General features: G+C 45.7%; 1 protein-coding gene across 1 annotated transcript in view; it reads left to right on the top strand.

The window, feature by feature from the left end:
* RYK (receptor like tyrosine kinase) overlaps positions 1 to 26,886 on the top strand; it is a 243,138-nt gene that overhangs the window by 100,352 nt on the left and 115,900 nt on the right. The window contains exons 3-5 of the mRNA XM_038744510.1: positions 17,608 to 17,707; positions 24,317 to 24,451; positions 26,091 to 26,144. Coding sequence (XP_038600438.1) covers positions 17,608 to 17,707; positions 24,317 to 24,451; positions 26,091 to 26,144 — 289 coding nt within the window. The remainder of the gene's footprint in view (positions 1 to 17,607; positions 17,708 to 24,316; positions 24,452 to 26,090; positions 26,145 to 26,886) is intronic.

Raw genomic sequence — 26,886 nt, forward strand, 5'->3', positions numbered from 1 at the left:
CTCTCAGTAGGGCCTTGAAGGGAGGAAGAGAGCTAGCTTGGCGGATGGGCAGAGGGAGGGCATTCCAGGCCCGGGGGATGACGTGGGCCGGGGGTCGATGGCGGGACATCCCCCCTGCCCCCCTTCTAGACTGTGAGCCCACTGTTGGGTAGGGACTGTCTCTATATGCTGCCAACTTGTACTTCCCAAGCGCGTAGTGCAGTGCTCTGCACACAGTAAGCGCTCAATAAATACGACCTGTTGATTGATTGATCCCCCAACATCCCCGGTTAGAGAAACGCGGCGCCGACCCAGAGCTTCCCCCCAATCAGGGCTTTGTGGCCGAAAACGTCCGGGAGGTTGTCTTAAATGTTGTTAATGTTGGGAGGGACGGAGGTTAGGAGGGGGTGAGGTAAGGGAAGGAACCGGGAGTGTGGCTGGCTCACTCACTCCCTCACCACGCAGCTGCCGAGAGGCAGGAATGGATGAGGCTGGCCTCGGGAGAACCCTCAGGGCCAAGCTGAGGGAAGACTCTTCCCTTCCAAGCCTCCTCATCGCTCTCCCTCTTTGATCATCCTCTGATAGAGCGGATAGAGCCACGTGCCCCGGAGTTAGAGGACCCGGATTCTAATCCCCACTCCGCCACGTACCTGCTGCGTGACTTCGGGCAAGTCACTTCACTTCTCTGTGGCCTAGCCTGGGAGTCAGAGGGCCATGGGATCTAATCCCGGCTCCCCCACTTTTCTGCTGTGTGACCCTGGGCAAGTCGCTTCACTTTTCTCTGCCTCAGTTGTCTCATCTGTAAAATGGGGATTAAGACCGTAAGCCCCAAATAAGACAGGGATTGTGTCCAACCTGATTACCTTCTCCTCACCGTGCCTCGTTCTCGCCTGTCCCGCCATCGACCCCCGGCCCTCGTCATCCCCCGGGCCTGGAATGCCCTCCCTCTGCCCATCCGCCAAGCTAGCTCTCTTCCTCCCTTCAAGGCCCTACTGAGAGCTCACCTCCTCCAGGAGGCCTTCCCGGACTGAGCCCCTTCCTTCCTCTCCCCCTCGTCCCCCTCTCCATCCCCCCATCTTACCTCATTCCCTTCCCCACAGCACCTGTATATATGTATATATGTTTGTACATATTTATTACTCTATTTATTTTACTTGTACATATCTATTCTATTTATTTTATTTTGTTAGTATGTTTGGTTTTGTTCTCTGTGTCCCCCTTTTACACTGTGAGCCCACTATTGGGTAGGGACTGTCCCTATATGTTGCCAACTTGTACTTCGCAAGCGCTTAGTACAGTGCTCTGCACACAGTAAGCGCTCAATAAATACAATTGATGATTGATGATCCCCGCTCTGCCACGTACCTGCTGCGTGACTTCGGGCAAGTCACCTCACTTCTCTGTGGCCTATCCTGGGATTCAGAAGGTCATGGGATCTAATCCCGGCTCCCCCACTTTTCTGCTGTGTGACCCTGGGCAAGTCGCTTCACTTTTCTCTGCCTCAGTTGTCTCATCTGTAAAATGGGGATTAAGACTGTAAGCCCCTAATAAGACAGGGATTGTGTCCAACCTGATTATCTTCTCCTCACCGTGCCTCGTTCTCGCCTGTCCCGCCATCGACCCCCGGCCCTCGTCATCCCCCGGGCCTGGAATGCCCTCCCTCTGCCCATCCGCCAAGCTAGCTCTCTTCCTCCCTTCAAGGCCCTGCTGAGAGCTCACCTCCTCCAGGAGGCCTTCCCAGACTGAGCCCCTTCCTTCCTCTCCCCCTCACTCCCCTCTCCATCTCCCCCATCTTTCCTCCTTCCCTTCCCCACAGCACCTGTATATATGTATATATGTTTGAACATATTTATTACTCTATTTATTGATTTATTTATTTTACTTGTCCATATCTATTCTATTTATTTTATTTTGTTAGCATGTTTTGTTTTGTTCTCTGTCTCTCCCTTTTAGACTGTGAGCCCACTGTTGGGTAGGGACTGTATATGTTGCCAACTTGTACTTCCCAAGCGCTTAGTACAGTGCTCTGCACACAGTAAGCGCTCAATAAATACAATTGACTGATTGATTGATCTACCCCAGTGCTTAGAACAGTGCTTGACATATAGCAACCTACTCAGTCTTGTGTGAAGACTATACACTCTCTCTCTCTCTCTTCTTCTCTTCCTCTCTCCCTCTTTCCCTCTCTCCTTCTCCCTCTCTCTCCCTCTCTGTCTGTCTCTGTCTCTCTCTCTGTCTCTGTCTCTCTCTCTCTCTCGTCCTTGGGAGAGTGACAGGCTGAATGCAGGTGCCAATATGGCATTACATTTGAAACCAAACCGAACGTCTGTATGGCAACTGGCTCCATTCATTCATTCAGTCGTCTTTATTGAGCACTCACTGTTTGCAAAGCACTGCACTAAGCACTTGGGAGACTACAAGAGAACGATTAACGGACAGGTTTCCTGCCCACAACGAGCTTCCCGTCCGGAGGATGAGCTTACAGCCTATTAGCCACAGGACGCGAACTTCTCAGAGATCAGTCAATCAATCAATCAATCGTATTTATTGAGCGCTTACTGTGTGCAGAGCACTGTACTAAGCGCTTGGGAAGTACAAGTTGGCAACATATAGAGACAGTCCCTACCCAACAGTGGGCTCACAGTCTAAAAGGGGGGGACAGAGAACAAAACCAAACATACTAACAAAATAAAATAAATAGAATAGATATGTACAAGTAAAATAAATAGAGTAATAAATACGTACAAACATATATACCCCATCCCCCGACTTCTTGGATCACAAGGTGGGGTTCCAAAACAGATGAGACTGGGCGGGGTGTGCAAGGAGACCATTAGGGTGCAGTTAGGACAGTCAGATGGCTGCCGAGTGACAAGCTGAATTGGAGGAACTGTAAACAAGAAGGACAAAATCCCTGGAAAGGCACACGATGAAACGAACCCAAGACGATGACACGCCAGGCCGTCAACAGCTGCAAAACAGCAGCAGAAGACCGGCCAGCCCGCCATGCAGCGATTAAAAATGGAACGACGCGCTTAGCACGGAAACTTCAAGACGATGACAAAATGGAGACAAAAATAGCAGTGACACCAGGCTCACATGTGGCTAAAGCTTTGGGACATCAAGGCACCATCAAGGCGCAAGATGGGGTGGTCTCTCAACCATTCTGGAGCACACAGTGTTAAATCCCGCTGCCAGTTGCTTCATATATGGACCCTAGTAAACAATAGATCAGTTGACTTGAGCGAACAATAGACTGTGAGCCTGCTGTTGGGTAGGGACCCTCTCTGTATGTTTCCAACTTGTACATCCCAAGCGCTTAGTACAGTGCTCTGCACACAGTAAGCGCTCAATAAATACGATTGAATGAATGAATGAATAACTGCCAGAGCATTACGAAACAGTGCCAAAACATTATGCTCCAAATGTAGTAATAATAATAATAATAATGATGGCATTTATTAAGCACTTACTATGTGCAAAGCACTGTTCTAAACTCTGGGGAGGTTAAAAGGTGATCAGGTTGTCCCCCAGGGGGGCTCACAGTCTTAATCCCCATTTTACAGATGAGGGAACTGAGGCCCAGAGAAGTGAAGTGACTTGCCCAAAGTCACACAGCTGACAATTGGCGGAGCTGGGATTTGAATCCATGACCTCTGACTCCAAAGCCCGGGCTCTTTCCACTGAGCCACGCTGCCTCTCTGTAGTAACAAAACACTAGCAGAGCATTACACTCCAAATAGTTTTAGTTAGTAGTAGTTGTAGTAGTAGTAGTAGTAGTAGTAGTAGCAGCAGTAATAGTAGTATAGAAACAGCATTTATTAAGCACTGGAAAAGATGCAGGCAATTAGAAACAGTACCCCCCTCAGAGTTCTTACATTCTAAAAATATAAGTTTGGGGAAGGGGGCTGGAGACAGACACAGTAGAAGTGTAGAAGCAATAAAATGGTAAAGCATTCATTCAGTCGTATTTCATTCATTCAGTCGTATCTATTGAGCGCTTATTGTGTGCAGAGCACTGTAGTAGTAAGAATAATAATGATGGCATTTATTAAGCACTTACTATGTGCAAAGCACTGTTCTAAGCGCTGGGGAGGTTACAAGGTGATCAGGTTGTCCCATGGGAGGCTCACGGTCTTAATCCCCATTTTACAGATGAGGGAACTGAGGCCCAGAGAAGTAAAGTGACATGCCCAAAGTCACACAGCTGACAATTTGGCGGAGTGGGATTTGAACCCATGACCTCTGACTCCAAAGCCCGGGCTCCTTCCACTGAGCCATGCTGCTTCTCTGTAGTAACAAAACACTACCAGAGCATTGCACTCTAAATAGTTTTAGTTAGTAGTAGTTCTGGTATTTATCATAGTAGTTATAGTACTAGTTGTAGTAGTAGTAGGAGGAGGAGAAGCAGCGTGGCTCAGTGGAAAGAGCCCAGGCTTTGGAGTCAAGAGGTCATGGGTTCGAATCCTGACTCCACCACATGTCTGCTGGGTGACCTTGGGCAAGTAGCTTAACTTCTCTGGGCCTCAGTTCCCTCATCTGTAAAATGGGGATGAAGACTGTGAGCCCCACGTGGGACAACCTGATCACCTTGTATCCCTCTCAGCACTTAGAACAGTGCTTTGCACATAGTAAGTACTTAACAAATGCCATCATTATTATTATTATTATTAGTAGTAGTAGTAGTAGTAGTAGTAGTATAGCAACAGCATTTATTAAGCACTGGAAAAGATAATATGTAGGCAATTAGAAACAGTACCCCCCTCAGAGTTCTTACATTCTAAAAATATAAGTTTAGGGAAGGGGGCTGGAGACAGACACAGTAGAAGTGTAGAAGCAATAAAACGGTAAAACATTCATTCAGTCGTATTTCATTCATTCAATCGTATTTATTGAGCGCTTACTGTGTGCAGAGCACTGTAGTAGTAAGAATAATGATGGCATTTATTAAGCACTTACTATGTGCAAAGCACTGTTCTAAGCGCTGGGGAGTTTACAAGGTGATCAGGTTGTCCCACGGGAGGCTTACGGTCTTAATCCCCATTTTACAGATGAGGTAACTGAGGCCCAGGGAAGTGACTTGCCCAAAGTCACACAGCTGACAATTGGCGGAGCTGGGATTTGAATCCATGACCTCTGACTCGAAAGCATGGGCTCTTTCCACTGAGCCATGCTGCTTCTTTGTAGTAACAAAACACTACCAGAGCATTACACTCCAAACAGTTTTAGTTAGTAGTAGTTACAGTAGTTATCGTAGTAGTTATAGTACTAGTTGTAGTAGTAGTAATAGTAGTATAGAAACAGCATTTATTAAGCACTGGAAAAGATTATATGCAGGCAGTTAGAAACAGTACCCCCCTCAGAGTTCTTACTTTCTAAAAATATAAGTTTGCGGAGGGGGGCTGGAGACAGACACAGTAGAAATGTCGAAGCAATAAAATGGTGAAGCATTTATTCATTGAATCATATTTCATTCATTCATTCAGTCGTGTTTATTGAGCGCTTACTGTGTGCAGAGCACTGTAGTAGTAATAATAATGATGATGGCATTCTAGACCGTGAGCCCACTGTCGGGTAGAGACTGTCTGTAGATGTTGCCAACTTGTACTTCCCAAGCGCTTAGTACAGTGCTCTACACACAGTAAGTGCTCAGTAAATATGATTGAATGAATATATGTTTGTACGTATTTATTACTCTATTTTATTTGTACATATTTATTCTATTTATTTTCTTTTGTTAATATGTTCTGTTTTGTCGTCTGTCTCCCCCTTCTAGACTGTGAGCCTGCTGTTGGGTAGGGACCGTCTCTAGATGTTGCCAATTTGTACTTCCCAAGCGCTTAGTACAGTGCTCTGCACACAGCGCTCAGTAAATACGATTGAATGAATGAATGAATTTGTTAAGCACTTACTGTGTGCAAAGCACTGTTCTAAGCTCTGGGGAGGTTACAGGGTGATCAGGTTGTCCCATGGGGGGCTCACAGTCTTAATCCCCATTTTCCAGATGAGGTAACTGAGGCCCGGAGAAGTGAAGTGGCTTGCCCAAAGTCACACAGCTGACAAGTGGCGGAGCTGGGATCAGTCAATCAATCAATCAATCGTATTTATTGAGCGCTTACTGTGTGCAGAGCACTGTACTAAGCGCTTGGGAAGTCCAAGTTGGCAACATACAGAGACGGTCCCTACCCAACAGTGGGCTCACAGTCTAGAAAGTGACCTCTGACTCCAAAGCCGGTGCTTTTTCCACTGAGCCACGCTCCCTCATAGTAAGCGCTTGGGAAGTCCAAGTCGGCAACATATAGAGACGGTCCCTCCCCAGTCAATCAATCAATCGTATTTATTGAGCTCTTACTGTGTGCAGAGCACTGTACTAAGCGCTTGGGAAGTACAAGTTGGCAACATATAGAGACAGTCCCTACCCAACAGTGGGTTCACAGTCTAAAAGGGGGAGACAGACAACAAAAACATGTAGACAGGTCCTTTTGACTTCCAAGCCTGGGCTTTATAATAATAATAATGGCATTTGTTAAGCGCTTACTATGTGCAAAGCACTGTTCTAAGCTTTTTATCCACTAATCTGTGCTGCTTCTCTGTTGAGTGCTTACTGTGTGCCGAGCGCCGTGTTAAGAATTAAGGAGAGTACAATGCAGTAATAAACAGACGTGTTCCCTGCCCGCAGCGAGCTTACAGTCTAGACGGGGCGACAGCAACCGCGGCAGCAGGAGTTCCCCTCGGTTCTGCCGAAATGCGGGTTTTCGTCGGTCTTGGTGCTAGAACACTGTCGGGGAATTAGAGAATCAATCAATCAATCAATCAATCGTATTTATTGAGCGCTTACTGTGTGCAGAGCACTGGACTAAGCGCTTGGGAAGTCCAAGTTGGCAACATATAGAGACAGTCCCTACCCAACAGTGGGCTCACAGTCTAAAAGGGGGAGACAAACAACAAAACAAAACATATTCACAAAATAAAATAAATAGAATAAATATGTACAAGCAAAATAAATAAATAGAGTAATAAATAGGTACAAGCATATATACATATATGCAGGTGCTGTGGGGAAGGGAAGGAGGTAAGATAGGGGGATGGAGAGGGGGACGAGGGGGAGAGGAAGGAAGGGGCTCAGTCTGGGAAGGCCTCCTGGAGGAGGTGAGCTCTCAGTAGGGCCTTGAAGGGAGGATACTCTTCCAGCAGCACAGGCCTGTTGCCAAGGGCAACTGCTGCACCAGAGTTTCCTTAATGTGAGGTTTGGCAGGAACACAGCCCCCACGCTTCAGCAGAATAATAATAATAATAATAATAATAATAATAATAATGGCATTTATTAAGCGCTTTCTATGTGCAAAGCACTGTTCTAAGTGCTGGGGAGGTAACAAGTTGATCAGGTTGTCCCACGGTGGGGCTCACAGTCTTCATCCCCATTTTCCAGATGAGGGAACTGAGGCCCAGAGAAGTGAAGTGACTTGCCCAAAGTCACACAGCCGACTCAGCGTGGCTCAGCGGAAAGAGCCCGGGCTTTGAAGTCAAAGGTCAGGGGTTCAAATCCCGGCTCTTCCAATTGTCAGCTGTGTGACTTTGGGCAAGTCACCTCACTTCTCTGGGCCTCAGTTCCCTCATCTGTAAAATGGGGATTAAGACTGTGAGCCCACCTTGGGACAACCTGATCACCTTGTAACCTCCCCAGCGCTTAGAACAGTGCTTTGCACATAGTAAGCGCTTAATAAATGCTATTAAAAACTGGCGGAGCCGGGATTTGAACTCATAGTGCTCTGCACACAGTAAGCACTCAATAAATATGATCGAATGAATGAACTGTGGGTATGGAGCACACTCGATCCTAGTTGGCCTTATTTCATTCAATCATATTTATTGAGCGCTTACTATGTGCCGAGCACTGTACTAAGCACTTGGGAAGTACACGTTGGCAACATATGGAGATGGTCCCCATTATTTCTTCCTCTCCCACTCCCCTTTGCCTTGCCCTGGCACTTGGCGTTGCCCCCTCTAGTTACCCTACCCTTACCCCACAGCAATTATGTACATATCTACAATTAATAATGATAATAATGATGGTATTTATTAAGTGCTTACTATGTGCCTCTCTAAGTGCTGAGGTAGATACAAGGTAATCAGGTTGTCCCACGTGGGGCTCACAGTCTTCATCCCCATTTTACAGATGAGGGAACTGAGACCCAGAAAATAATAATAATAATAATAATAATAATAATAATAATAATAATAATGGTATTTGTTAAGTGCTTACTATGTGCAAAGCACTGGTCTAAGCGCTGGGGAGGTTACAAGGTGATCAGGTTGTCCCACCGGGGGCTCACCGTCTTCATCCCCATTTTACGGATGAGGGAACTGAGGCCCAGAGAAGTGAAGTGACTTGCCCAGGATCACAGAGCAGACATGTGGCGAGGCCGGGATTAGAACCCATGACCTTCTGACTCGCTGGCCCGGGCTCTTTCCACTGAGCCACACTGCTTCTCCAAGTATTGCCATGCCGATCCAAGAACTATCCGTATCCCACCTGGACTATTGCGTCAGCCTCTTTCCTTGCCAACCTTCTCGCTGTACTTTGATCCCGTCTATCTCGTTCCTCCCTCTGGCTTGGAACTCACTCCTCCTTCACAGTAACACTATTCTATTTATTTTATTTTGTTAATATGTTTTGTTTTGTTGTCTGTCTCCCCCTTCTAGACTGGGAGCCCCCTGTTGCCAACTTGTACTTCCCAAGCGCTTAATACAGTGCTGTGCACACCGTAAGCGCTCAATAAATACGATTGAATGAATGAATGAAATCCCTATTTTACAGATGAGGGAACTGAGGCCCAGAGAAGTGAAGTGACTTGCCCAAGGTCACCCAGCAGACAAGTGGCAGAGCCAGGATTAGAACCCACGACCTTTGACTCCCAAGCCCGGGCTGTTGCTGCTAGACCCTGCTGCTTCTCTGTTCCCCGGCTCCCCCTCCAAACTGTATGCCTGGTGGCCTGGTGCCCACTGTTGGGTAGGGACTGTCTCTAGATGTTGCCAACTTGTACTTCCCAAGCGCTTAGTACAGTGCTCTGCACACAGTAAGCGCTCAATAAATGCGATTGATTGATTGGCCTGGGAATGTGTTTGCCAATTCTGTGGTAGTGTAATAATAATAATAATAATCTTGGTATTTGTTAAGCGCTTACTATGTGCAAAGCACTATTCCAAGCACTGGGGTAGATACAAGGTAATCAGGTTGTCCCACGTGGGGCTCACAGTCTTCATCCCCGTTTTACAGATGAGGGAACTGAGGCCCAGGGAAGTTAAGTGACTTGCCCAAAGTCACCCAGCTGACAAGTGGCGGAGCCGAGATTTGAACCCACGACCTCTTGACTCCAAAGCCCGGGCTCTTTCCACTGAGCCACGCAGTGTACTCTCCCAAGCCCTTAGTACAGTGCTCTGCACGCAGTAAGTGCTTGATAAATGCCATGGATTAATCAAGTAGCCTCCTGACTACCTTGAAGCAAGTGGAGGGGATGGGGGGGGCTCCCCCTTCCCTAACCTGGGCTACCCTCTTGGAGGTCAGCGAGCAAGGGCTGACAATATTTTGCTTGTACCTATCTATTCTATTTATTTTATTTTGTTAGTATGTTTGGTTGTGTTTTCTGTCTCCCCCTTTTAGACTGTGAGCCCACTGTTGGGTAGGGACTGTCTCTATATGTTGCCAACTTGTACTTCCCAAGCGCTTAGTACAGTGCTCTGCACACAGTAAGCGCTCAATAAATATGATTGATGATGATGATGATGATGACAATATCACCTGAAAGTGTCCGTGTATCTTTATACCGTCCTCTCCCAAGCGCTTAATACAGTGCTCCGCACGCAGTAAGCGCTCTGTAAATACGATTGACTGACTGACCGACCAAAGTCGGGCCCCCACCCGACGAAAGAGCTCCTGAGAGAAGGATGGAACCTGCGAGCCCCCCACCTAGACTGTGAGCCCGCTGTTGGGTAGGGACCATCTCTATATGTTGCCAACTTGTACTTCCCAAGCGCTTAGTACAGTGCTCTGCACACAGTAAGCGCTCAATAAATACGATTGAATGAATCTGTTTTTGAGCAAGCCCCTGAGGCTGTTTTATCCCTTGTAATTGTTACCATTTTTATGCGAGTCCCCCCCCCCATTAGAGTGCTCCCCCTCTCCATCCCCCGCATCTTACCTCCTTCCCTTCCCCACAGCACCTGTCTATATGTTTGCACATATTTATTACTCTATTTATTTTACTTGTACATGTCTATTCTATTTATTTTATTTTGTTAGCATGTTTGGTTTTGTTCTCTGTCTCCCCCTTCTAGACTGTGAGCCCACTGTTGGGTAGGGACTGTCTCTATATGTTGCCAACTTGGACTTCCCAAGTGCTTAGTACAGTGCTCTGCACACAGTAAGCGCTCAATAAATGCGATTGATTGGTTGATTGATAGGCAGGGAATGTGCCACTCCTTTATTCTGTACTTTTCAAGGGCCTTGTATCACACAAGCCTTAAAGAAATAGCAGTATATTAATACATTTTAATGATGCATATATAGCTATATTTCTATTTATTCTGATAGTATTGACACCTGTCTACTTGTTTTGTTTTATTGTCTGTCTCCCCCTTCTAAACTGTGAGCCCGTTGTTGGGTAGGGACCTTCTCTATACGTTGCCAAGCATTGTACTAAGCTTCAAGCGCTTAGTACAATTCTCTGCACACAGTAAGCGCTCAATAAATACCATTGAATGAATGGACACGATTGAATGGATGAATAAACACAATTGAAAGAATGAATAAGCACGATTGAATGAATGAATGAATAATCTGTCAGCCAACTCTGGAAAGCTTATGGGCCTTTGGTCACCTTTCCCATCTCTGTAGACAGCACCACCATCCTGTCTGTCTCAGAAGCCCATAAAGTTGCATTATTCATTCATTCAATTGTATTTATTGAGCGCTTACTGTGTGCAGAGCACTGTACTAAGCACTTGGGAAGTACAAATCAGCAAAATATGGAGACGGCCCCTACCCAACAGTGGGCTCACAGTCTAGAAGGGGGAGACAGACAACAAAACAAAACATGTAGACAGGTGTCAAAATCATCAGAACAGATAGAATTATGCACATCATTAACAAAATAAATAGAATAGTAAATATGCACAAGTAAAATAGAGTAATAAATCTGTATAAATATATATACAGGGGCTGTGGGGAGGGGAAGGAGGAGAGGAAAAAGGGGGCTCAGTGTGGGAAGGCCTCCTGGAGGAGGTGAGCTCTCAGTAGGGCTTTAAAGGGAGGAAGAGAGCGAGCTTGGCGGATGGGCAGAGGGAGGGCATTCCAGGCCCGGGGGAGGACGTGGGCAGGGGGTCGACGGTGGGACGGGCGAGAACGAGGCCTAACGGTGAGGAGATTAGCGGTGGAGGAGCGGAGGGTGCGGGCTGGGCTGGAGAAGGAGAGAAGGGAGGGGAGGTAGGAGGGGGCCAGGGGATGGACAGCCTGGAAGCCAAGAGTGAGGAGTTTTTGCCTGATGCGCAGATTGATTGGTAGCCACTGGAGAGTTTTGAGGAGGGGAGTAACATGCCCAGAGTGTTTCTGGACAATTTTCACTAGTTCCCTGCACCCAAAGTACTCAGCCTAACTCGTTTTCTGGCAGCAGAGTAGCATTAAACATTTTGGTGACAAATAGGATTTTATTTCCCCTGTTTAATAATGATAGTATTTGTTAAGTGCTTACTATGTGCCAAGCATTTGCTTTGTCGCCTTAGTTTACCCCCAGGGCTTCTCTGATGGTAGGGATTGGACCGATGAGTTGCCACTGAATCAATCAATCAATCGTATTTATTGAGCACTTACTGTGTGCAGAGCACTGTACTAAGCGCTTGGGAAGTACAAGTTGGAAAGCAGCGTGGCTCAATGGAAAGAGCACGGGCTTTGGAGTCATAGGTCATGGGTTCAAATCCCGCTCCACCAGTTGTCAGCTGTGTGACTTTGGGCAAGTCACTTAACTTCTCTGTGCCTCAGTTACCTCATCTGTAAAATGGGGATTAAGTCTGTGAGCCCCCCGTGGGACAACCTGACCACCTTGTAACCTCCCCAGCACTTAGAAAGAGAAGCAGTGTGGCTCAGTGGAAAGAGCCCGGGCCTTGGAGTCAGAGATCATGGGTTCAAATCCCAGCTCCGCCAATTGTCAGCTGTGTGACTTTGGGCAAGTCACTTAACTTCTCTGTGCCTCAGTTCCCTCATCTGTAAAATGGGGATTAAGACTGTGAGCCCCGCCATGGGACTACCTGATCACCTTGTAACCTCCCCAGCGCTTAGAACAGTGCTTTGCACACAGTAAGCGCTTAATAAATGCCATCATTATTATTATTATATAGAGACGCTCTCTATCCAACAGAGGGCTCACAGTCTAGGAGGGGGAGACAGAGAACAAAACCAAGCATATTAACAAAATACAATAAATAGAATAGATATGTACAAGTAAATTAAATAAATAGAGTAATAAATATATACAGACATATAGGAGTCAGAGTTCATGGGTTCATATCCCAGCTCTGCCAATTGTCAGCTGTGTGACTTTGGGCAAGGCACTTCACTTCTCTTTGCCTCAGTTCCCTCGTTTGTAAAATGGGGATTAAGACTGTGAGCCCCCCATGGGGCAACCTGATCACCTTGTAACCTCCCCAGCGCTTAGAACAGTGCTGTGCACGTAGTAAGCGCTTAATAAATGCCATCATTATTATTATTATATATACAGGTGCTGTGGGGAAGGGAAGGAGGTAAGAAAGGGGGATGGAGGGGGGACGAGGGGGAGAGGAAGGAGGGGACACTGAAGACACTGGACAGGTCAGAGTCTCGGTTGTAGATGAGAATCAGTCAATCGGTGGCACTCGTTGAGCGCTTAGTGTGTGCGGAGCACTGTAGTAAGCGTTTGGGAGCGCATAATACAACAGAGGTGGCTCCCTGGATGTGCCACAGTCGCAAATCAGAGCTGTTGGGTTGAGACAGCAGTGTTCAGGCTTCTCCCTGTGGACACGGGCCACAGCCGGGAGGGATTCACATCATCATCATCAATCGTATTTATTGAGTGCTTACTGTGTGCAAAGCACCGTACTAAGCACTTGGGAAGTACAAGTTGGCAGCATATAGAGACAGTCCCTACCCAACAGTGGGCTCACAGCCTAAAAGGGGGAGACAGAGAACAAAACCAAACATACTAACAAAATAAAATAAATAGAATAGATATGTACAAGTAAAATAAATAGAGTAATAAATATGTACAGACATATATACATATATACAGGTGCTGTGGGGAAGGGAAGGGGGTAAGATGGGGGGGATGGAGAGGCGGACGAGGGGGAGAGGATGGAAGGGGCTCAGTCTGGGAAGGCCTCCTGGAGGAGGTGAGCTCTCAGTAGGGCCTTGAAGGGAGGAAGAGACATCATCCCTCTTGCTTAAAGAGTCAAAAGTGGAGAACGCAGTGCAGCTGATTCATTTCATCGTATTTATTGAGCACTCAGGGTGTGAAAACCGCTCCGCTAAGCGCTTGGTTGCCTCTCTCCTCGGCCCCTCACCCCTCAAGGGGAGTAGCTAGAACAGTGCTTGGCACATAGTAAGCGCTTAACAAATACCATAATTATTGTCATTAATTCAGTCAATCGTATGTATTGAACGCATACTGCGTGCAGAGCACTGTACTAAGCGCTTGGAAAGTACAATTCGGCAACATATAGAGGCGGTCCCTACCCAGCAACAGGCTCACGTACAGATCTTTGATGATGAGGATGGTATTTGTAAAACACTTAACTATGTGCCAGGCACCATACTAAATGCTGGGGTGGATACAAGCAAAGTGCACATGTTTGTGACCTTATATTACCTCCAGGGCTTAATACAGTTCCTTGCGCTTAGTACAGTTCCCGGTGCTTAGTACAGTTCATGGCACATAGTAAGCACTTAACAAATACCATCAATTCAATTCATTCGCGTTTATTGAGCGCTTACTGGGTGCAAAGCACTGTACTAAATGCTTGGGAGAGTACAGTGTAACATCAGGGACTGTCTCTATATGTTGCCAATTTGTACTTCCCAAGCGCTTAGTACAGTGCTCTGCACATAGTAAGCGCTCAGTAAATACGATTGATGATGATCAGACACAATCCCTGACCACAGTGAGCTCACAGCCTAGAGGGGAGACGGACATTAATATAAATAAATAGAAATAGATGAAGCAGCGTGGCTCAATGGAAAGAGCACGGGCTTGGAAGTCAGAGTTCATGGGTTCAAATCCCGACTCTGCCAATTGTCAGCTGTGTGACCTTGGGCAAGGCACTTAACTTCTCTGGGCCTCAGTTACCTCATCTGTAAAATGGGGATGAAGACTGTGAGCCCCCCGTGGGACAGCCTGATCACTTTGTAAACTCCCCAGCGCTTAGAACAGTGCTTTGCACATAGTAAGCGCTTAATAAATGCCATTATTATTGTTGTTATTATTATTATAAATGAATAAATAAATTACAGATATATACATACCATCATCATCATCACTGGACACTACTGCTCAGTAGCTCGGCATAATGTCATCATTGAAAACTAGGGAATAGTAATAGTAATAATTGTAGTTTACATTAAGCGTTTACTATCTGCCAGGCACTATACTAAGCGCTGGAGGAGAGACAAGCAAACCGAACCGGACACAGTCCCTGTCCCACGTGGGGCTCGCAGTCTCAATCCCAATTTTACAGATGTGGTAACGGAGGCACAGAGAAGTGAAGTGACTTACCCAAGGCCACACAGCAGACAAGTGGTGGGGCCGGGATTAGAACCCATGACCTTTTGGCTCCCAGGCCCATTTTCCAGCCACTACGCCTTGCTGCATGAACTAGCTCTGTTCCTCCCTTCAAAGCCCTACTGAGAGCTCACCTCCTCCAAGAGGCCTTCCCAGACTGAGCCCCCCCTTTTCCTCTCCTCCTCCTCCTCCCCATCCTTCCCCTCCTTTCCCCTTCCCCTCCCCACAGGACTTGTGTATACTTGTACATATTACTCTAATTTTATTAATGATGTGTATATAGCTATAATTCTGTTTATTCTGTTGGTATTGACACGTGTCTCCATGTTTTGTTGTTGTTGTCTGTCTCCCCTTCTAGACTGTGAGCCCGTTGTTGGGTAGGGACCGTCTCTATATGTTGCCGATTTGTACTTCCCGAGCGCGTAGTACAGTGCTCTGCACACAGTAAGCGCTCAATAAATACGATTGAATGAATAAATGAAAGTAAGCACTCAGTAAATACGATTGAATGAATGAATTAATTTATTTATTCAGTCATATTTATTGAGCGCTTACTGTCTGCAAAGCATATAGTATTTATTTATTTATTTATTTGTATATAAATACATTTATTTTGTTAATATGTTTTGTTTTGTTCTCTGTCTCTCCCTTCTAGACTGTGAGCCCACTGTTGGGTAGGGACCTTCTCTATATGTTGCCAACTTGGACTTCCCAAGCGCTTAGTACAGTGCTCTGCACAGAGTAAGCGCTCAATAAATACGATTGAATGAATGAATGAAAGTAAGCACTCAATAAATATGATTGAATGAATGAATTAATTTATTCAGTCATATTTATTGAGCGCTTACTTTATGCAAAGCACTATATTAAGCGCTTTTGGAGAGTGCCATATGCCAGAGTTGGTAGACATGATCGCTGCCCACGACGATAATAATAATGATAATAATAATTATGGTATTTGTTAAGTTCTTACCATGTGCCAGGCACTGTACTAAGCACTGGGGTGGATACAAGCTAATCAGGTTGGACCCAGTCCATGTCTCCCATGGGGCTTTCAGTCTTAATCCCCATTTTACAGATGAGGTAACTGAGGCCCAGGGAAGTGAAGTGACTTGCCCAAGGCTACACAGCAGACAAGTGGCAGAGCTGGAATTAGAACCCATGACCTCCGACTCCCAGGCCTGAGCTTTATTCACTATGCCATGCTGCTGTAGTCTCTGTGAGCCTGCTCTTCTACACTGAGAGCCCGCTATTGGGTAGGGACCGTCTCTAAATGTTGCCAACTTGGACTTCCCAAGCGCTTAGTATAGTGCTCTGCACGCAGTAAGTGCTCAATAAATATGAATGAATGAATGAATGGAGGAGGAACTTATATGGATCAAGAATAGGGTGGCCGGTTTTCCCGTTTTCAGTTGATGTTGCCTCTCTGTGCTCCAAATTGGGCACTGGATGACTTCATGCTCAGCGTTTTTATTAGCAGCGCTAAACTCCACTTCCGCTCCGCTTGCCCAAAATAATAATAATAATAATAATGATGGCATTTATTAAGCGCTTACTATGTGCAAAGCACTGTTTTAGGCTCTGGGGAGGTTACAAGGTGATCAGGTTGTCCCACGGGGGGCTCACGGCCTTAATCCCCATTTTACAGATGAGGTAACTGAGGCCCAGAGAAGTGAAGTGACTTGCCCAAAGTCACACAGCCGACAATTGGCGGAGCCGGGATTTGAACCATGACCTCTGACTCCAAAGCCCGGGCTCTTTCCACTGAGCCACACTGCTTCTCCTGATATGATATTCACCCTAGTGCCACAGTAATCACGTTAATGTTCTTAAACTCCACTATTCCCATGTTCCCCAACCTGTTTTAATGTTTGTCTCCCGCTTCAGACTGTACGCTCCTTGTGGGCAGGGATCATGTAATGTGGTAGAGTTCTCTGCACACAGTAAGTGCTCAATGAATACAACTGAGCGATTCTTGAATGAAAGGGATAAATAAATGATAACGCTCATCTCTCGCTGCTTTACTTTTCCAACACTAAAAAAGCCACGGCCTTTAATAATCTGCTTCGTCCTAATGAGATTTGGTATTTTCTTAGAAAAATCCCCTGTGTTTTGTCAAGTCAAAGCTATTGTGAGCAAGGCCAGAGAGAAAACCCACTGTAGACTTGGTCTATAAGGTTGTCTTGTTTAAATCATTTGTAGCTGATAATGTTTCATGGTTATTTTGCATATTTGGGGAGAAAGAGCTTACCACATTTTAGATATATAAGGTTGGCGTTTGTATTTCAGAGCGATGGAGGAGTTGTGTTGTTTTTTTAAATCTTAAATTGCCCACACCTGTGTTTCGTTGTTGTTGTTGTTGTTTTTAAATGGTATTTGTTTTGTGCCAGGCACTATACTAAGTGCTGGGGTAGGTATTAGCTACTCATCATCATCAGTCGTATTTATTGAGCGCTTACTGTGTGCAGAACACTGTACTAAGCGCTTGCACTGTACTAAGCGCCTGACTCGTGTTGGATAAAGTACCTGTCCCACATAGGATTCAAAATCCTAATCCCCATTTTACCGATGAGGTAACTGAGGCACAGAGAAGGTAAGTGACTTGCCCAAGGGCACACAGCAGACAAGTGACAGAGCCAGGATTAGAACCCAGGTCCTCTGATTCCCAGGCCCATTCTGTTTCCACTAGGCAACACACTTCCCTTCCTTTTAGCAGCGTCAGGTCGGTCGCTAATATTAATGTTACTTAGGATGTTGGGAATTTGAAATTGTTAATGTTCTGTGACTATCTAGTGGTTCTCTTTCCTTTTCATTCTCTTTATTCCAGGTTGGATATAAACTGGGATTTCAGATAGATAATCCTGCAGCTATGGATGTGCCCCAAGTCAACATTTCTGTTCAGGGGGAAGTCCCTCGCACTCTATCAGGTGAGTGGTCTCTTTTTCTTCAAAGAAGGCAGCAGTTGCCAGAGTTGATAGGTAGCTCCCCCCCGGCCAGACAAACTCACTAGAGTTATCAATCAATCAATCGTATTTATTGAGCGCTTACTGTGTGCAGAGCACTGTACTAAGCGCTTGGGAAGTCCAAGTTGGCAGCATATAGAGACAGTCCCTACCCAACAGCGGGCTCACAGTCTAAAAGGGGGAGACAGAACAAAACCAAACATACTAACAAAATAAAATAAGTAGAATAGATATGTACAAATAAAATAAATAGAGTAATAAATATGGACAAACATATATACATATATACAGAAAGGAGAAAGTAGCAGCCTAATTTGGCCGTCCTAGTCTTGGATTCGGAAGGGCCCAAGGCAGGTGGGGGAAGCAGTTCAGAGACAGAGCAGGGCAACCTCAAAAGAAGGCCCCTCCAGGGAAAAGGCCGCGGAAGAAGTTTGATTTTTTGGGTTAGTCCCTTACTCATTGGTCTCTCCGTCTGGCCTGATGGATGGCTATTACTGCATAATTAAGCCACGTTAATTTAGGCTACAACTGTAGCCTTCTAGTTTTGAGATTTGGAGCTTTGGTGAGTTCAGTTGAAAGGACAATCCCCAAACTTTCCTTTCCGTGGCCGTTGATGGTCATTGTCCTCAAGTGCATCATTCAGGCAGTGACAGTGCTAGTGACCATTTCACAGGGTACTAATGTTATTTAGAAATTCTTCTATAGTCTCACAATAGGGCTGCAAAGGATGGTTCTTGTTTTTGGGAAAAAGAAATCAAGGAGAGAGGGAGAGTCAAGCAGAGGCATATCCATTCCATTCCGCTCACGTACTTTCATAAAATTACCAAAGAGTGATTTACTGGGCTTGAAAGTCTGAATGATTCTAGGGCAATGAAAGGGCTAGGATTTCCAGCTCTTCAGATAATTGCTTCTTCATGTAATGAGACTATTGTCTTTTCTTCAGGACAAACTTTTTTTTAGGTAGTATTGGGTAGAACTTTGGAATCCCACTTTACCACAGTCAGGCTGATTCCCTCTTGCTCCCTCAGATTTGTACTTGTACTCTCCTCAGTTTCCCCTTCAACTCAGAAATTAATAGTGAAATTTATTAATTCAAAGAGGAAGGCATATATTTTGGATGTAGCTTTCGTGGAAAGGAAGTTGAGTTCCAAACGATAGTGCTTTCAGGTGGACCTAAAATAATTAAGGCAGCCGTAATGTGAGCCAGTTAGCAGGTATCCTTCCAACAGAAATTTAGGCTTCCTCTAGACCGTAATAAGAGTAATAATAACGCTGGCATTTGTTAAGCGCTTACTATGTGCAAAACACTGTTCTAAGCGCTGGGGGGGATACAAGGTGAACACGTCCCACGTGGGGCTCACGGTCTTAATCCCCATTTTACAGATGAGGTAACTGAGGCTCAGAGAAGTAAAGTGACTTGCCCAAGGTCACACAGCAGACATGTGGGGGAGCCGGAATTAGAACCCACGACCTCTGACTCCCAAGCCCGGGCTCTTTCCACTGAGCCTCGCTTTTTCCCAGTGACCATAAGCATACTGTAGACAGGGAACGAGGCTATCAGCTCTGTTCATTCATTCATTCATTCAATCTATCGTATTTATTGAGCGCTTACTGTGTGCAGAGCACTGTACTAAGCGCTTGGGAAGTACAAGTTGGCAACATATAGAGACGGTCCCTACCCAACAGTAGGCTCACAGTCTAGAAGGGGGAGACAGAGAACAAAACATATTAACAAAATAAAATAAATAGAATAAATGTACACAAATAAAATAAATAAATAAATAGAGTAATAAATTCATACAAACATATACATATATACAGGTGCTGTAGGGAGGGGAAATTCGGTTTTTCTATGGAAAAGGGAAAATGGAAAAAAGGATAAAGGGAGGGAAAATTCGGTTTTTCTATGGAAAAATCTTCAAAAGAATTGAACTTCTAGGTAAAGTCCCGCAGGACCGAGGGGAAACTGACGAGTCCCGGCCCAGTCGACTTCGAACCCTATTTCTATTCATCGACACGCTCAAGTTTCGTTTCGGGGGGTTTCTCGATCAAAAAAAAAATAAAACTTCCCAAGCAACAGGTTCAGTGCTCTGCACACAGTAAGCACTCAATAAATAAGACTGGTTCAATGATTGATTTTTTAAAGGACATCGTGTTTAGAAAAGGAGAAATTTTGTAGTTGCTTAAATGGGGTTTTAAAGGAGGATACCAATAATTTAACCCAGGCTCGTTTACTCGGCGTATTTTTTGTGGGTTTTTTCTGCCTGGAAGTGAGGAAACGAGCCGAATAAACTCTTGAGCTTTTTTCCAGCCCTCTGCTGCGATTTATCTAGCCCCTTAGGCTGTTTGATTGAAGATTCTCTAGAGAATCAGGCTTTTGAGGTCTTGAAGGAAGATTTAATTGAGTAACTGTCATCTCAGGAATGCTAATACACTCCCTTAAGTTTTGATCCCTGAAGGCTCAGTTCTGGGCCCCCTTCTATTCTCCATGTACACCCACTCCCTTAGAGAACTCATTGACTCCCATGGTTTCAACTACCATCTCGATTGAGATGATTCCCAAATCTACACTTGGGCATCAGTGGGAATCAGCCCAGACCTCTGTCCTTCTCTTGCAATCTGGCATTTCCTCCTTCCTCCAGGGCTTATCTACTAGGATGTCCTGCGGACACCTCAAGTTTAACAACTCCAAAACAGAGCTCCTTATCTTCCCATCCAAACCTTGTCCTCGCCCTGATTTTCCTGTGACTGTAGACAGCACCACCGTTCTCCCTGTCATGCAAGCCCATGTCCCTGGTGGGATCCTTGGCTCATCTCTGTCATTCAACCCACATATTCAGTCTGTCACTAAATCCTTCAGTTCAAGCTTTCACAACTTGGCTAAAATCCACCCTTTCCTCTCCGTTCAAACTGCTACCACGTTTATTCCAAGCAGTTTTCCATTCTGCCTGGATTACTTTATCAGCCTCCTTGCTGACTCCCCTGCCTCCTGTCTCTCCCCACTCCAGTCTGTACTTCACTCTGCTGCCCAGGTTATTTTTCTACAAAAAAGTTCGGTCCTTGTTTCCCCACTCCTCAGGAACCTCCAGTGGTTACCCATCCACCTTCACATCGAACAAAAACCCCTTGCCATTGGCTTTAAAGCGCTCCATCACCTTATCTCCTGTCGTACCTCACTGCTCTCCTATTACAACCCAGTCCACAAACTTCATTCCTCTAATGCCAACTTTCTCACTGGGTCTCGATCTCTTCTATCTCACCGCCGACCTCTCGCCCACATCCTGTATTTGGCCTAAAACTCCCTCTGTCTTCATATCTGACAGATAATTAATCTCTCCACCTTCAAAGCCTTATTGAAGGTACATCTCTTCCAAAAGGCCTTCCCTAAGCCCTCATTTCCTCTTTTCCCACTCCCTTCTGAGTCGACCTTATTTGCTCCTTTTAGTTACCCCTTCCCCTGCCTCACAGTACTTTGTGCATATCTGTTATTTATTTATAATAATATCTGTCTCCCCCTCTAGACTCTGTGAGTATGTTGTGGGCAGGGAATGTATCTGTTATATTGATATATTGTACTCTCCCCAGGGCTTAGTTGATTTCTCTTCCCCCACCCACCCCAGGTGGCAAGCTTGTTGTAAGCAGGGATTGTCACTCTTTGTTGCTGTATTGTAATAATAATAATAATAATGATGATGGTATTTGTTAAGTGCTTACTATGTGCCAAGCACAGTTTTAAGCACTGGGGGGGATACAAGGTGATCAGGTTGTCCCACGTGGGGCTCACGGTGTTCATCCCCATTTGACGGATGAGGTACCTGAGGCACAGAGAAGTTAATGATGATGATGGTGATGGCATTTATTAAGCGCTTACTATGTGCAAAGCACTGTTCTAAGCGCTGAGGTAGATACAAAGTAATCAAGTTGTCCCACATGGGGCTCACAGATTTAATCCCCATTTTACAGATGAGGTAACTGAGGCACAGAGAAGTAAAGTGACTTGCCCAAAGTCACACAGCTGACAAGTGGAAGGGCCAGGATTTGAACCCATGACCTCTGACTCCAAAGCCCAGGCTCTTTCCACTGAGCCACGCTGCTTCTCTGTTGTGCTTTCCAAGTGACTTGCCCAGAGTCACACAGCTGACACGTAACGGAATCGAGATTAGAACCCATGACCTCTGACTCCCAAGCCCGTGCTCTTTCCACTGAGCCACGCTGCTTCCCTGTTGTGCTTTCCCAAGCGCTTAGTACAGTGCACTGCACACAGTAAGCAGCCGATAAATAACGACTGATTGATGGATTGATCACAAGTCCCTGTAATGAATGCAGCACGATGTGTACAGCCAACAGCTCCAACCCCAGGGGAGGGACCACTGCTGTTATCATCATCATCATCATCATCATCAATCGTATTTATTGAGCGCTTACTATGTGCAGAGCACTGTACTAAGCGCTTGGGAAGTACAAATTGGCAACATATAGAGACAGTCCCTACCCAACAGTGGGCTCACAGTCTGAACGGGGGATACAGAGTATCATTATCAGACTGTATTTTTCCCAGTGGGGTCCAGATCCTTCTAGAGGTTGGAAGGAAATTCTGAGGGGAATCCCAGAGACCAGAGAACCGGGAAGGTCTCAACGGCTGTTCATTCATTCATTCATTCAATCAATCGTATTTATTGAGCGCTTACTGTGTGCAGAGCACTGTACTAAGCGCTTGGGAAGTACAAGTTGGCAACATATAGAGACAGTCCCTACCCAACAGCGGGCTCACAGTGTAGAAGGGGGAGATGAGGCTGTGAGCGCCTCTTCCGTCTCTTAAACCCACTCCCTGAAACTTGCCAGAGTTGAGGATCTGTTGAAATTCCCAAATAGAGACAGATAGGGAATTTAGAGGAGAATTGAGCGGGTAACAGGTTTCTCTTTCCCCAGCCACGTGAGGGGTGAGGTCTTCAGAGACGAGGGAGGTGGTGGGGCCGCAGGGAACTTTAGGAGGGGGTTTCGAGGGAGGAAATGGTTGTGGGAGGAGCAGGCCTGCTGCTGAGCAGAGAAGTGAGCTGACTTGTCATCATCATCATCAATCGTATTTATTGAGCGCTTACTATGTGCAGAGCACTGTACTAAGCGCTTGGGAAGTACAAATTGGCAACATATAGAGACAGTCCCTACCCAACAGTGGGCTCACAGTCTAAAAGGGGGAGACAGAGAACAAAACCAAACATACTAACAAAATAAAATAAATAGAATAGATATGTACAAGTAAAATAAATAGAGTAATAAATATGTACAAACATATATACGTATATACAGGTGCTGTGGGGAAGGGAAGGAGGTAAGATGGGGGGGATGGAGAGGGGGACGAGGGGGAGAGGAAGGAAGGGGCTCAGTCTGGGAAGGCCTCCTGGAGGAGGTGAGCTCTCAGCAGGGCCTTGAAGGGAGGAAGAGAGCTAGCTTGGCGGAGGGGGAGAGGGAGGGCATTCCAGGCCCGGGGGAGGACGTGGGCCGGGGGTCGATGGCGGGACGGGCGAGAACGAGGTATGGTGAGGAGATTAGTGGCGGAGGAGCGGAGGGTGCGGGCTGGGCTGGAGAAGGAGAGAAGGGAGGTGAGGTAGGAGGGGGCGAGGTGGTGGACAGCCTTGAAGCCCAGGGTGAGGAGTTTGTTGGGGGTTTGAGTGATCATTTGAAGCAGTGGAAGGATGACTGGGGCCTGGGTTTTCTCCAGCAGCACCCTCTAGGCTCGTGGTGGGCAGGGAATGTAACTGTTAATTGTAGAATTGTACTCTCCCAAGTTCTTTGTACAGTGCTCTGTGCACAGAAAGCGCTCAATAAAAACAATTGACTTGCCAGTGTTCATTCATTCATTCATTGAATCCTATTTATTGAGCGCTTAGTTTGTGCAGAGCACTGTACTAAGCGCTTGGGAAGTACAAGTCAGCAACATATAGAGACAGTCCCTACCCAACAACGGGCTCACAGTCTAGAAGGGGGAGACAGACAACAAAACAAAGCATGTGGACAGGTGTCAAGTCGTCAGAACCAATAGAATTAAAGCTAGATTCACATCATTAACAAAATAAATAGAATAGGAAATATGCACAAGTAAAATAGAGTAATAAGAAAAGAAGGACTTGGGGGAAAGCAGAGGAAGTGCATTGTGGGGGTGAGCGCAGCCTGGGGGGATTAGTGCTACCAAAAACTATAAAGAACGATAAAGAACGAGGGGCAAGGGAGGTGACTGTAGTAGAAAGGATGGATTTCTAGACTGTGAGCCCGTTCTTGGGTAGGGATTGTCTCTATCTGTTGCCGAATTGTACTTTCCAAGCGCTTAGTCCAGTGTTCTGCACACAATAAGCGCTCCATAAATACGATTGCATGAATGAATGAATTTAAGAGCGCGGATTTAAGCAGCAAGGGGTGAACGGTTTGGACGGGAGTCCCAGAAGGATGCCTGGTTGCAGAGGCCCCAGGACAGATGCAGATCAATTCCCAAGCCTTCTAGATTTTTAATGCTCTTTAAATGCTAGCTGTGAAGTATCCTCTTAATAATTCTCATATTCTTCTGGGTTTTCATTGCAGTGTTTCGGGTGGAACTTTCCTGCACCGGCAAAATCGATTCCGAAGTTACGATTCTCATGCAGCTCAACCTGACCATAAATTCTTCTAAAAACTTCACAGTCTTAAATTTCAAACGCAGGAAAATGTGCTACAAAAGTAAGGCCTCCATCTTTCAGAACAGTTGCACTTTTGGATGTGTAAATTGTCTAGTACTATACGGTTGTGGGAGGAAACTCCATCTGATCGCTTTAAAATAATAGTAATGCTCATTGATAATTGATTAAGCGCTTACTGTATACCAAGCTGTGTACCAAGCGCTGGGGTAGAAAAGATAATCGGGTTGGGCACGGTACCTGTCCCTGCACTTTTGGATGTGTAAATTGTCTAGTACTATACAGTTGTGGGAGGAAACTCCATCTGATCGCTTTAAAATAATAGTAATACTAATTAATAATTGATTAAGCGCTTACTGTATACCAAGCTGTGTACCAAGCGCTGGGGTAGAAAAGATAATCGTGTTGGGCACGGTCCCTGTCCCTCACGGGGCTCACAGCGTTAATCCTCATTTTACAGATGAGGGAATCGAGGCACAGAGCGGTGAAAGTGACTTGCCCAAGGTCACACAGCAGATGAGTCGTGGATCCAGGATTAGAACCCGGGTCCTTCGGACTCTCAGGCCTGTGCGCTGTCCATTAGGCCACACTGCTTCTCAGTGTATAACCAAATCTTAGTTATCCCTGATAATGAAGACCAGGAATACCATGAAAGTATTTAATTGTTTCGACTGCCACAAATGGTAATTCTCTCTCCTTTTTACCTAAGAGGCCAGAGCAGCTAGGAATATCGGTTGATTAAATTTGACCTCATTTAACATCCCACCCTGTGGTGGCGGTTATAAGTGGTAAGAGAGCGGTCAAAGACAGAGGTCAGGGGGCCGTGAGGAATGGTTATAAAATGAATAATCAAGAATTAGGCCAATCTCTTTGACAGATCCAGCTTTCGCTGCTCTGAATTTAGGTACTTATCATTCTGGTATATCTTAAGCACTTATTGGATTCCAGGCACTCTGTCAAGTGCTGGGGTAGATACAAGATAATCAGATCAGCCCCAGTCGATGCCCCACATGGGGATCAGAGTCAAAAAGGTGGACAGAGTAGTGTTTTAGCCCCATTCTAGAGAAGATGCAGCTGATGCCCAGAGATGTTACCTGATTTGCCTGAGGTCACACAGGTGATCAGTGGCAGAGCTGGATTTCTTTTCTATTTTCAGTCCTATTTTCTGTCCACTGGACTCTACTGCTTCCAAAATCATGGTACAGGCATGGTAGCTTTTGAGGTAGTTTTTTTAGAAAGCGGGGGCTTTCTAGATTTAAAGGTGGATCAGCAAGGTAAAAATGCCCACTTCTTCCCCCCAGAATAATCCTAAAAGGAAAATACATTAATACTGATTCAAAGTGTCATTGCAGTAGGCTTATTTAATGGGCAGATTAAGCTCTTTCTTAACGGCAGGCTCGTCTCAGCCCAAAAGACTTGGTAATGCGATTTAGCCAATTACTGCTGTGCCCATTTTCATGCTTCGTTTACAGAAAGTGAGGAAAATTTCATAGAGGGTGGTGATTTGGAACAAAATCAATTTTAAATTGAGTATGCATTATCCAAATGTTCAACTTTTACGGTTTTGCTACCAATCAGGGTTCAGCCTAAGTTCCAGAGCTTCTGACAGACAATGAGGCAGGGGATTAGCATATGGAATGGGGATGTGATTGCTAAACTACAGTTTATCTCCTTTTCCTCAGAACTTGAAGAAGTAAAAACTCCAACATCGGACAGAAACAGCAGCAGAACTATTTGTAAGTCTGCCTGAATTACTTTTTTGGTAGATTGAGGGAGTCTTGTCTAATGCCGTCGAGTCTTTTCCGACCCTCAGCGACACCACGGACACATCTCTCCCAGAACGTCCCGCTCTCCATATGCAGTCGTTCTGGTAGTGGATCCGTAGACTTTTCTTGGTCAAAATCCAGAAGTGGTTTACCATTCTAGACTGTGAGCCCACTGTTGGGTAGGGACCGTCTCTATATGTTGCCAACTTGTACTTCCCAAGCGCTTAGTACAGTGCTGTGCACACAGTAAGCGCTCAGTAAATATGATGGAATGAATGAATTGCCTCCTTCCGCGCAGTCAGCTTGAGTTTATGCCCTCAACTCTCTCCCATGCCATGGCTGCCCAGCCTGGGTGAGTTTTGACTTCTAACAGTTTGCCTTCCACTCGCTAGCCGCTGACCAAGCCAGGAGAGTCTGCTTGACTCTCCTTCCCGTAGCTGAGACCGGTAAATCAATCAATCGTATTTATTGAGCGCTTACTATGTGCAGAGCACTGTACTAAGCGCTTGGGAAGTACAAATTGGCAACATATAGAGACAGTCCCTACCCAACAGTGGGCTCACAGTCTAAAAGGGGGAGACAGAGAACAAAACCAAACATACTAACAAAATAAAATAAATAGAATAGATATGTACAAGCAAAATAAATAAATAAATAAATAGAGTAATAAATATGTACAAACATATATACATGTATACAGGTGCTGTGGGGA

This window comes from Tachyglossus aculeatus, chromosome 1 (assembly GCF_015852505.1).
Source record: "Tachyglossus aculeatus isolate mTacAcu1 chromosome 1, mTacAcu1.pri, whole genome shotgun sequence".
NCBI classification, from domain to species: domain Eukaryota; kingdom Metazoa; phylum Chordata; class Mammalia; order Monotremata; family Tachyglossidae; genus Tachyglossus; species Tachyglossus aculeatus.